General features: G+C 43.3%; 1 protein-coding gene across 3 annotated transcripts in view; it reads right to left on the bottom strand.

The window, feature by feature from the left end:
* Positions 1-12196, bottom strand: part of STK26 (serine/threonine kinase 26) — a gene marked incomplete at its 3' end in the record, with an annotated part of 29154 nt that extends 16958 nt beyond the window's left edge. For all 3 annotated transcript variants that reach the window (XM_084269199.1, XM_084269200.1, XM_084269201.1), the window contains exon 1: positions 12085-12196. In XM_084269199.1, coding sequence (XP_084125325.1) covers positions 12085-12126 — 42 coding nt within the window. In that variant the 5' untranslated portion in view covers positions 12127-12196. The remainder of the gene's footprint in view (positions 1-12084) is intronic.
* Positions 12197-13145: the final 949 nt, after the last annotated feature.

The following is a 13145-nucleotide window of genomic DNA, read 5'->3' as shown; positions in this document are numbered from 1 at the left end:
CAAAATCAAACTCAGGATCATCTAGGTCTCCCAAAACAAATTTAAAATAGTCTGTAAGGTTCCTGCTAAGCAATCAGTCAGTGGGAGAACATGTATCTTACTGTCTTAACAGTACTTCCAAACCTGAGCCAGAAATGATATGATCCTATCTGGATTTATCGAGCATTTACCTGGATACTATCAAGCATCTACCAAGCTTTATTTGCAGATAAGAACTTCTTTTAAAATTGTATCAGTCCTATAGAATAGCTCACCTACGCTGGCAGAGATTACTCAAATATGCATTAGATAAAGATGCAACAATTAGCTCAAAACGTTTTACAAAAGGTTGGCAAGAGTGCCATGTTTTCCAAATATCCACTACTGTTGCACCCTAACATATACAGGTATCTTTGGGACCCATCAGAATTACCTATGTGTTTGAAAGACTGTAATTTCAAACAACTGCTCACTAAAATAAAACTTGATCTTCGTACCCAGGGAAAAGTCAAAGGTAAACTATAATGAAAAGAGCTATTTTATAGAAAGGTTGAGGAAAAGGAGGAGGTTATGTTATGGAAAAAACCTGAAAACCAAACAAAATCAAAACCAACCTACCAACAAAAACACACACCAGTAATTAATTTGTACTTAACACCTGTAATTAATCTGTTGAGCAGCCTCACAGCTACACTAAATTGGTCAGAAATACATGCCACTTTTGCTCCTGAAGCCAGCATGCATGGCACCATTTCTCTTAAGTCTCACTGTCTGCACTGTCTGAATTATGGCTAACAAAGGGACATGATGAAGTGGGGTATGCACTCTAGGGGATCTACCAATCGGGCTGGCCCTGCCCAGTCAAAATTTCCACGCACTGTAGAAGGAGACAGAGTCCCAGTGGTGCATATGAAGAGTATATTAGGAAAGACGGTTTGGGTCATCCCTGCTTCAGGCAAAGGTAAACCCGTGTCTGGGATTGTTTTTGCTCAAGGACCTGGCTGTACTTGGTGGATAATGCAGAAGGATGGAGAAGTTCGATGTGTACCTCAGAGGGGTTTGATTTTAGGTGAGAATAGCCAATATAATTAATAAGGTAGAAACTGTATTATAATAATTGCTAAATAACCCATTATTGTACATTCATTATTGCTATAATTGCTGTACGTTGGTGTATGTTGTACCAATGGAATTACAGCCGGAGTCATACAAGTCAATGAAGGAAGAGTGCCACAATGATGGGACCAAAACCTGGCCTCCCAAGAACTTTTTTCCTCTTTCCCTTTGAAAATGAACACCTTTTGATTCACAGACTATGAGCATGGACCATGTACGGTGTATCAGTCGAGAGCCTGAGAGGCAGCATGCAACGATCCAATGACGCATACTCACACCATGGAAGACTGTTACGACGAATGGAGCCTGAAAATCATTTACGCAACAAACTCAGAGGAATGGTCTGTATACTAAGGGAATAATACCTGGAGGCACGTGTGTGTGTATACATGTGTACATACATGTATGTGCGTCTGAAACAAGAAACTGGTTGCACCCAAAAGAAATTGTTGGATACAGTCATGACGTAAATGGTATGGAATAAGGGGTGGATAATGTCCTGGTTTCAGTCAGGATGGAGTTAACTTCTGTAGCAGCGGATGGAATGCTGTGTTTGAGAGTTAAAATGAAAGCAGTGCTGATAACACCCTGATGGTTTTAGTTGTGTCAAGCGGTCAAGGACTTTCTCAGTTCTTCATGTTTCTCTATTCATGAGAAAGGAGGGGATGAAGCCAGGACAGGTGACCCAGACTGCCCAAAGAGAGTATTCCATGCCAATTATGTCTTGCTCAGTGTAAAGGGGGGCTGATGGGAGGAGGAGCAGGAGGCTCCAGGACGTGTGGTTTTTGGGGGACGGTCGGGTTCCGGGACGGCTCTGGGTGGCACGGCCTGAGCTGTGGGTTCGGTCAGACACTGCATTGGGTATCAACAGCTTCAGAGATTTTTTGCTCTAAAGTCCTGTTAGCATTGTTATATTTGATCTTTCTGCTATTTTAGTAAACTATCCTTATCTCAACCCACAGGCTTTTGGTTTCTTGGTTTTGGGGTTGTTATTTGCCCCTTCCTTTTCCCTTCCCTTGCCTCACCCCCCTCCCTTCTCCCCCTCCTCTTTTCCTTTAAAGAGCAGGCAGCTGCGTGGATCTCAGCTCTCAGCCGGGGTAAAACCACAACACATATTAATTACAAGGCCTCATTTATTATATGTAAAGTCTCCAAGATACTTTTTGCTGTCTTAAGAATGAATACCTGAAATACAATGACAATAAAGACACTTGAAAGTCACTAAAAGCAAAACAGATTAAAAGTTAAGACATTTCCTCTATTCTCAGCATTTATATGACTCCTACAAAATACTCCATCAGGAATGAACAGACTGAAATCACAGGTGATCAGTCTATTTATAGACATTTGTTTTTAGATAATAAAGTACCTTTAAGTTTTTCCTCTGCTCAAACCTCAAAGAAAATTGCAATTAAGATGGAATAAGAATAGTAAACCCGATAAGCTACAGAACTTCTTCAAAGTAAAATCTTAATCAACAGATATATGCATCTTTTTAATTCCTTTCCATACACTATCTGCATGTAGTTTCAGATATTTTATAGATACACACACTTTAATTATACACCACATATCATCTATTACATAACAATATTCACATACATTATCTGTATTTCCACATTTTACCTTTAAGGACTGTCTGTCTTCTTTACAATAAAGCCACCACAGGTAGCGATAGATTTTAATTCCCAGAGTTCCTCCCCATCACCCTCCCACCAACCTTGTTTTAAAATCCTATTACAATTAAGGTTACACAAACACTGCCACAGGTGTGTGTGTGTACACATATATAAAAATGTAAATAGTTTGAAGTTAATGAAGGCACAGCTGCAGATCCATTATCACTCAGAATCAGAAGAAAGGGAATCTGCAGACATTCAAAGCAAGGGTGGAACATGTAGACATCTTTTTTTCTCCTCTTGCACACACACAGTTACTTCTTAGAGACTTTTACATGTAACTCAACTCTGATGCCACCCTGCAGTCCGTTTCAATACTCAAGTATCAAGATCTAAGTTTCTTCATTGTATTTACTGGCACTGTATGGTACACACTGAAAACAATAAGTATTTATCAAAAAAAAAAATGTACTTTTATAAAGTGTCGAACTTCTACATTATCAAGCTTTTCTACACAGTAGGTAACAAAAACTAGACCTGAGCTTTGCTCCCCTTAACCTAACCTCTGCTAGACGCTTTATGAAACACCTCCATTATCTGACAAGGCCAGGAATTGCTGCCATTTTCAGTGAGAACCTAGAGAACTTCAATATAAAACAAAAGCAAAAATAACCCAGCAAAACACCCATGCTGCTTTGTTTTTAATGAAGTCATACGGCGAGCTGCTTGAAAATTCACATGACTATCAAAACCTTAAAATCAGCATTCAAGCCCACCCATTCTCAGATTTTTAGGGAAAGAATCACCTTCATCTTCAAAACATCTCTGACCTGTGGCAGATGCAAGCTGTCAATTGCCTTGTGCTGAAAAAGGAAACCACTGAACTCACTTCCTCTATTCTTAGCTATTCGCTCACTTTGGTAACACATGAAGCAGCATCTTAGGAAGCAGCATAAATGAGCAACACGTTTCCCAAAGACTAGCTCTTTAACACAGGCCATTACAAAAACCACACCAAATTCTTAGGAAGCTTTTCACACTAAGGAAACAGTTAATTTCTCATGCCAGCAAACTTCTCCATAACTGAATATCCTTACATTTCAAACGCAGCCCCACTTCCATTCTATATATCAATACCTTTTAACCACCTATGGTATTTTAAAAACTCCTTAAAGCACTGCATACAGCTGCATACTCTCCAGTCTGCTCCCATTTCTGAGGGGCATGGCCTACCAAAACAGAGGAATTAAGGAGGGAAGGGGGCACAAATCCTACAACTTTCCTATGATTTGAAAGAATGTGACTGAATATAGCTAGGTAGGACATAGGTAGGAAGACATCCTTAGATGGAGACAGAAGCCAGTTCAAGAAGCCAGGTTCTGTCTGGTATCCCCAAGTATTCAAACTCCATTCTACATTTATTAAGAGTTCAACAAGCTGATCTTTCAAACCAAATTTAATCTCTTTTGTTGAACAGTGCAGGGCAAGTGACTGGGTAATTAACCCACATCAAGCAAGTAACTGCCTGTACACCTAAACGAGAAGGCAGAAGACAGAAGACTACCGCAACTTCTCACTGCGAAGAACATTCCTAATTTCTCCATTTTATTGAGAGACTTTGAAAAACCTCATCTGCAGAGAGATTACACACCCCATATCAAACAGGAATAAGGAAAAATACCCATTTACAGGCTGCAGCCTGCTTTCAGCAGTGTGCCTTTCCTCCCCGCAAGCAGCCTGCTTATCAGTACACAAGTGGTTGGGGTTTTTTTATTTTTGCCACACCCATTTAAAGGAAAAATGACGTCAAAACTCTGCCAGCAATAAACTTCTATCGTTACAGCATGTGGATCATGTTTCTACTATTTACACATTCAGTATCCACTGCTAAATAGCAACTACTACATAAATTTTACAGGCTTGCTCACTGCTGTATCTGAAATGCCATTTTAGCGGGTTTTTTTCCTGTGCAAGTCAGAACTTGATACACAGATTTTCCTCCTAGTAAATAAGATTAAATTGATATGATAATCCAGATAAAACAAAAATAACAACAACATCCAGCTGTTTAACTTGCCAGTTCATAAACTACAAAGCACCAACAGAACATCATTTAGTACACACATAACTATCTTTGTTAAATCTCTCTACTGAAGTAGTCATTACTTATTTTCAGGCTAAACAAAATAAAAATAAGGCAGAAAAACACTGCTTGAAAGAGGATGGCTCCAGAACAAAACATGGGTTAGAGAGCAGGCCACAAGTTTATTTACCACAGATAACTCTCCAGACATAATCACTGCCTGCAATGTACCCCACATGGGAATCCACAGTTAAGAGTATCACACCATTCCTTCAGCTTTGGTAGGGACTGTTTTGAAAGCAGCAGGTAAACACACCAGCCTGCTGGAATCCCAGATTTCTGTCCTCTCCACAAGGCTAGATGACCACAAGCCTGAAAGCTGTATTCTCCTCTTGAATACTAGCCCTTGATGGTATCAATCACACTGGACCTGAAGCTACAAGAAGCGCACAATAAAAAACCAGAAATACAAGTCCAAAATGAGCTACAAAGGAAGCAAAAAACCACCTTGCCAGAACTAACCTGCCCGTTTCAGGAAACTCCTTTTTCAATTACTTTGCAGTTCATTCATAGCATGGCAAAGGATCTCATTACATAAAAGGCAAGGGGGAAGGGAGGAAGAGAAACACCCTGAAAAAAAAATTCAGATTCTCCTTGCCAACTAGGCTGGAATAACGCTGTGCAGGAATGTAAAAATGTTCTTGCTATGACGGGCTGCCAGATGACACCTTCCTAGGTGAGAGATCAACAGCGAGATCATCTTCCTCCCCTCATAATTCTCTCTATGTTTTTAACTGATTTAGACCAGTAGAAAATCAGTCTTTTTCAGTATTTTACATTCAGCCAACAGTCATGGTAATTTTCAGCTGTACAGTGTTTTTATTATCCTGCATTCAGCTCCAACACTGAAGCCTGCACTGAAATACAACTTGACATTGATCAAAGCACAGACACCCTCTGATCCACTCTAGTCAACAGTATTCAAATATTCAGAACATATAAAAGTACCCAGTTGGAGGGAAAGACTGCAAAATTTGGGGAGCAGGTGGAAAATGGAAAAAAAAACCCAGATTCTTCAGGAATGAACAGATGGTTCTTGACTTCTAGTTCATGAATACAGTGAAGCCACCCCGGGCTCTGAGGCTCAAATGTGAAACCTGCAGATAACTCATACTTCTTGTAACTTGTTCTCCCTCATTAATGCATGTAGAATCCAGGCAGATCCAAGACAGAGCACACCACAAACCTTTTCCAGATATGCTGCCTCCATCAAGACCATTCAAATACAGATTTTGGCAAGATAAATTTGGCTTCATGCTTTTAAGAGTCAACTGCACAGTTCTTCAAAACTTTCTCCATTAAAAAAAAAGATCTGAAGCCATGCTCTTTTCCAAGCTATAGACCTAATCAGTATAGCCTTTCTCTGCAAAATCACGCACAGAAGACAGAAGAAGAGTAAGCTACAGTTACCTTGTCAGTCCCTTTATTAATCGCTTCGCTCAGAGTTCTTTTTGCCAGACTTATCTGGCTAGCAATCCCTCTGGCAGAACGGATTTCAATGAATATCACTATATGGGCACCCTTCCCGTGCGATTTAAGTCTTTCCTTCAGAGTTAAGGAGTGTGCTCAGTGATCCTCATTTAATCAGCAGAACAGACTCATTCTGGAAGAACTGCTAGAAGTTTAAATTTAAAGAACAAGTGACATTTCATTAAATACTGGTGAATGTTATTAGGAACGAATTTGATTTTCGATTGTTTTAAGTTACAACAAAATTTGTTGAATTTCTAACAGTGGTTCCTGACATGATAGATACCTCACCAACTCTATTTCTACAAAGACAATGTACATGTAGCTACTAATTACAGCATGTCAGAATTTTTTTTTGTTACAGAATAATGTCAAAATCAACTTTGTACTGCTCATCCTCAACTCCATCCCTGAACTATTTGAGTGCCTATCTATTAAACTCAGTCCCTAAGAATAAGTGAAAGACAAAACAACAGTCTCTTATCACTTCTCAGAGTTCATGACTCTTAATCTGAAGGCAATCAAAGAGCAAACAAATGGTTCTTTTACTAACAGGTTTAAAAATTATCCTTGTACTTTTGGGGACAACTGAAACCTACGAAAACTCAGGATAATACTTTTGCCTGTCTTTACTGTGGTATTTCATAGGTCTCGTGACAAATACTGCTGCAGAAGCACTTTCAATCATACATACTCTTCATGGTGTGCCACAAAGTCACTATATATAAAAAACAACGGTCCCCTCAGAATAGGCAGCTAAAGAATTTCGGTTGTTTCAGGGCTTTTTAACGAATTGCAATACATTACTGAGCTACTACTTGCTATACATTATCCTTTCCTCAAAACTGAGAAAAGAAAAAGAAAGCTTTCATCAGGACTTGCAGAACACAACAATAAGACACTAAAGTTCAAAAACAAACAGTGCACATCTTTCCAATGTTAAATTCCATAGAAAAAAGAAACAAACCACTGCAGAATAAAGTCATAATTATATTTTTAAGTTAAAAGTCTGGTTCCAGAAGTAATTTTTTACCTTCTGGGACAAGTTATCCTCTGCCCAAAACAGACTATATGATGACACAGAACAGCACTCAGATTTAAGGTAAGACAAGTTGAGTTTGTCTTATGTGCTGCCCGCAGATTCAGCAGATTTGCCTCTGAATTCCAGGTCAGTGTACTTCATGCATGTATAAAACTGTAAAATCTGCACAGGAAATACAAGTAAAAGACTGCTGTGCATTTTTTCTTCTAAACCCAATAAGAAGCATCTGCTGAATTCCAGCCTATTATATACCTACATGGCCCCATAGATCACTTTCCAGAGCTTGCTCTATCCACCTACTTTGAAAATGGTAAGACAGTACAAGTATGACTGAGCCCTACTTTTATTTCTCATCAGAATAACTTATCACAATACACAAGATGGAAGAACAAAGTTCAGGTAATAAAGCCTGAGCTGAGTTAGCAGACTACTATTAAGTATGATACAGCTTGTACATCAAGCACAACCAGGAAAAGAACAACCACAGTGTTGAATTCCACAAATATTTTGATGCCTATCTGCTTCAAGCAGCAAAGAAGCATGCTCTCCACAGGTCTTAAAACACTGTCTTCCTGCAGTCTGCCTGTACTGTGACTCACAGTACAAACCAAGGAACTGAAATCAGACAAGGTATTCATCACCAAAACACTAGAGTCCACCCCAGCTTAATCATAAGCAATCCCTGTTTTCTAGGCACTGTGAAGTCCCCTGGTGTCCTGCAAGCATGAGACCTTCCAGATTCCCTCAAGGAAGTTTTGTCTCTAAATAAAAGTTTAAAACGTTTTCAAACTTACTGCAGAACCATCAGGATAGGATGCAGCTCAGTTCCTAGAAGAGGAATGAGTTACCAGATCCTTGAATGGATCTTTTTTCAAAGGTTTAAGTTCCTCCAATATTTACCCTCTAAACATTTAAGCATTTGACAGCATCTGACTGCTTGCTCTTCACAGAGGTCGTATTGTTGCACCTACAGTGCATCCAGAATTGTGACACGCTTCAGACTAGCTTTAGGCACCACACACAGAACCCATTCCTACAGATGCACCAACTTCAGAGAAAATGTAATTTTCCTTGGTCTATGAAAAAGACCCCTTCCAAAATTAAATGCCCTCTCTCCTTTAATCTCTCTATACCCATACAATACCTAAACTCTCAACTGATCTGCATCTGACCACTCTAGAGGGAGATCCTGCTGCTGCCAGGCTCAGGTTGTTCAGTGAGCTGCACCCTAGAGCAAGTTTATTAACTGGCAGCACAGAGTAAATCTCACCTTTACATCCAAGCTTGCATTTAAGCAGTCAGTCCTTCAATTGTGAATCAGAGCACACCGGCTGACAGGTCACATGCCTCTGACTGCTCTGCTTTTAGAGGAAGTTAGGCTCTTTAGCACAAAATAGTCTGAATGCCAACAAAAACAGATGGAGATCAGGTCTAAACAACCTTTCAGGCTGCACTCAAGACTACTGCCATACAGGATCAGGAGAGATCAACACAAGCCACGAGAAAGGAAACAAAAAGTTTTTAAATGAGTAGGATAGCAGAGATAAGGAGAAATAAAGCCCCAAGCCCAGTTCCAAAGATGTGCATGCTGACAAGAAACACAAATGAGAAGAATCAACGTTTCTGTCAGTTAATGAATGAGTATATCAGAGACTTAAGATTTTGCACAACACATTAGAATATGGGAAGTTTATACATGCAAAGCTCTACCAGCTAAAAAAGGCAGCTTTTATTTGAGCTCTGTATATAGGAGTTCAGCTGGATTCCCTGAAGATAGTGCCAGTGGACAAAATTCTCACACAGAACTCAAAGCATTCCAGACTAAATACTAGTTCCAATATTTCTATCTTATTAAAAAAAAGCAAGAAATTGTAAATTATTAAATAAAAAGTCATTGCAAACTGTGCTTCATGTAACCAGGACATCTTAATTACACTCAAACATCTACATCAACCTTTCATTTCTCCTTCTAGTCTTGGATTCTGTATAAAGTGCCATAATTTGATGTATCAAGTTCAGAGCACTCATTTTACAAATTCACAGAGTACTCTGATTTTATTGAATGGGCTTAGAAGTTTGGCTGATGGGTAAGTTAACATCATACAACTGGGTCAAGTGGAGCCTTACCAAAGGAGCAAGGAAAATGAATGTGTTTAGGAAGTTGTTTGCATTGTTAGCTGTACAATTTAGTTTTGTTAGGGACACAAGACAAGTTTAACAGAACACAAGCACTACATAAATAAATGGCTATGTAACTGCTCATAAGGGCAACAGGTAATACTACCTCTGGGTCTTCTACTGCTGTGAGGGTACTGAAAGTTCACCAAATAACTCTGTCTGTCTGTAATTTTCCATGCTTAATTTTTTTTTAAAGGTAAACTGACTCTTTGTAAGATGAAGGTTCTTAAAACAACAAAAAAGCTCCTGTTATACTTTGGCAATAAACTGTCATAGTCTTCATGGGAATTATATAACATTGTTTTGGAATTTGAGGGAGGAGGGTGGTGTATAATGGCATGCAAGGGAAACTGTAAGGTTACAAAAAAAGTGAAAATTTCAAACCTAAAACATATTGTCTGGCAAATTCAGTTTCCGACTGTTACATTCAAATAAATGCTTCCTTCAACGCAGACTACAAAACAAGGGGTTTGACCTTACAGGCACATTCCCACAGTAGTAGTTCTAATGTAACTATTGGATCTTCCATCACAGAACAACTTGTTTATTTCCTTCTTCAGGCAATCACCATGCATTTACTTTAATGCTGAGCAGAATCAGGGATGCTTTTATCATCACTTGGATGATCCCAACAGAAGTCTGGAAAGGTTTAAAAAAAAAAAAAAAACACCCCAACCAATGCAACCCTTCTACCTCTGCCTACCACGCTCTCCTAGAATGGTTTTCTTTTAATTAAAACTCCTGTATTATAAATGACTCTCCTAAAAAAAGGCATTAGCAGACTAATTTTGCGCTAAATTCTATTTCTTTGTATTCCAAGACTTTCAGGAGTTGGGTAACAGCCTTCACAAACCCAGAAAGGTCACCAAGGGAAAAACATATTTTTATTCTACACAGCTGTACATATCTAACAGTTAAAAAAAGGCTTTAAGCCTACAGATACATATTAAGGGGTCTGGGTTAAAATAACAACAATACTAGTGGAACTAAGTATGCTATTACATAAAGTTTATTGGTTTAACAATGGAAAACAGGACCTTAAATAGTTTCAAGGTCCTTTTGCGATGACACGACAGTTATTGAAAAATAGGACACTAAGCAGATATAAAAATGAGAAATTGACAAACCTGGATTTTGAAATAGAAGTCTCCCAAATACAAATACACTAAAAAAAGAGACAGAAACAGCTCAGGCTAATGCCTCTAAACCTATTGTCACGAGATTTCTTTAGGATGTAGCAATACAACAAAAACCCTGAAATGTTCATGTAACAAGGAGGCTGAGCAAGTGTGGTTAATGTCCTCATCAACAACAAGTCAGTGGAAGATCAAAATTAATTTACGAAACCCTGTGAATTATTAGAAATAGAAAGGTAAACCAAACTTTGGTACTGTAACTGGCCTAAAGGGATGTATAAACAGTTCCTATGCAAGTTCTACGCTTCTGAAAGTGATATAAATACCTGACAAAGAGAAATTTTTACTTTCTGTTCTGAAACCTCATTAACTCTTTACCATACATCTCATATACACAGTTGTATCAATGTTATTTGAACTGAAAAACCCATCCAATAGTACACAAGTATGAATATCGCAGAAGTCAAGAGAAAGCTCAAAACACTGACTGGGCTGCCAGTGTCCGACAAGAGAAAATCAACACTGGAACAAGTCTGGCACTCTGCTCCTTTATGTTTGATAAAGATCTCTGACCGAACTTGTGTAAGACTGCCCAGAAGTAAGAACAAAGACTCAGAGGTATTCCACCTTTCCTATGAAAATAATTAACGTAATAGCTTGTTTGTTTTCTAAACAGGTACCACACACACAGATAAAGGGCACCAGGTCTCATTCCCAGCCGAAGAGGGCTGTAAGCTCCTGAGAGATGACGGCTCCCACCACAAGCTGCCCGCTGTACTCTGCCACCACCGGACCTCACGTTTATCACCTTCCCATCAATCGCAAGGTCCACCAGTGAAGCTGCACTACAGGCCCAGCGCCAAGCGCACGTCGGTGGGGAAGTCCTGCAGGAGGTACGCTCGCCAGCGAGCCCGATCTGTCATTTACAGCACACCCACACACCCTACGATTAACTTCATTTTCCCTTTAATCAGTTTTAGAAGCTCTTACGTGCTCCTGGACGCAGCGCAACCCTGAACAAAGGGGGATGGTAGGGAGGGGAAACCCTTCGCCTCCGAGAGGCTGGGTACAGGTACGCGGCCCCCCCCCCCCCCCCCCCCTCCGGGCACGCTGAGGGCGCGGGGCCCCTCCAGGGCCTCCCGTTACCTCAGAACACCCCCCTCCCTCCTTCGCTCGGCGAGGGCTCCGGCCCGCGCTCCTCCCTAGACCGAGCGAGGCCTTTCCGCGGCCCCTCCGTGGCCAGGCCGCGCCGCCCGCCCCGCTTCGCCCACCCGCGGCCCCCCGGCCCCTGCGCCCCGGCAGCGGCCTCCCCCCAGTGGGGCCGCAAGAGCCGCTTCCGGAGCCGGGGACGAGCCCGGGCCCGTCGCCTCCATTTTGGGGCCAGCGCAGCGCGGAGCTCACCTGCATGCCGGGCACTTGCACCGCCACAGGCGAGTGGGCCATGGCGGGCTGCGGCGGCCGGGCGCCGCCCGCTGCTCCCCTCTCTCGGCCTCCCTGCTCCTGGGCGGCGGCGGGGCCTGGAAGGACAAAGCGGCGGGGAGGCGGCTTTAGTGCGGGCCGCGTTCCCTCCTTCCCTCCCCGCGGCCCGCCCTGCCCTGCAGCCCCCGCCCGCCGCCGGCTCACCTCGCGGCCGCGGGGCTGGGGCCGAGCTGCACGACGCGGGCGGGAAGGGGGTCCCTAGCGCCGCTCTCCCATGCCCGCCGGGCTCCTAGCAGGGGCCCTGCCGGCTGGCGCCGCGCGCCCTGCCCATGCCCCCCTTCCCGGTCCCGGCGCGGAGGCGGCTGCTCGGGGCCCTCCGCAGAGGCACGCGAGGTGGCAGCTCTCGGCACGGCCGGGGCTGGGCTCAGAGCGCCATGTCGGGCTCCGGCAGGAGACAGCGGCTGCTGTGGTGCGGCGCCTTCTTCCTTCTCGGATCCGGCTTACGCGAGGCGGAGTCGCCGCCGCACGGGCCCTGGCGTCACTGCCCCCGCCTCCTCGAGTGCCTCGGGCCGCCCGCGGCGGGAGGGCAGGGACCGGGGGTCGGAGGGAGGGGCTGAGTCGGCCCCTCGGCGCCGGCCCGGGTCGAGGTCGGGGCGGCCCGCGACGCTTCGCAGCTCCCTGGGCCTGTTGGGCACGGTGGCACCGGCCAGGGCCCACGAGCGCGGCGTCGCACCGGCCTGAACCCCGCGGGTACGCAGTCACGGCGTCCTGCCCGCAGAGGCAGGCCGCCGCTGGGGCCTGGCCTCCCACTCGAGCTGGCACCGCGCCCGTAGCCCCAGACACGGCCTCAGGCCCTTGCACCCCCGAGCCACCACCACCACACCCTGAGCCCCTGCGCCCAGAGACACACCGGTGCAGATAACTCGGTGTACATTTTATGGGGTTTATTTGCTTTTGTGAACAAAGAGGTGATGTCTCGTATCAGGGACACCAGGCAGCCAGCCTCTGTGAAGGTAGCGTGGGCAAGTCTGATGCGGCTGTGG

The sequence above is a fragment of the Gallinula chloropus genome, assembly GCF_964237585.1.
Source record: "Gallinula chloropus genome assembly, chromosome: 11".
Classification (NCBI taxonomy): Eukaryota; Metazoa; Chordata; class Aves; order Gruiformes; family Rallidae; genus Gallinula; species Gallinula chloropus.
This window is presented reverse-complemented; position numbering and strand designations above follow the sequence as displayed.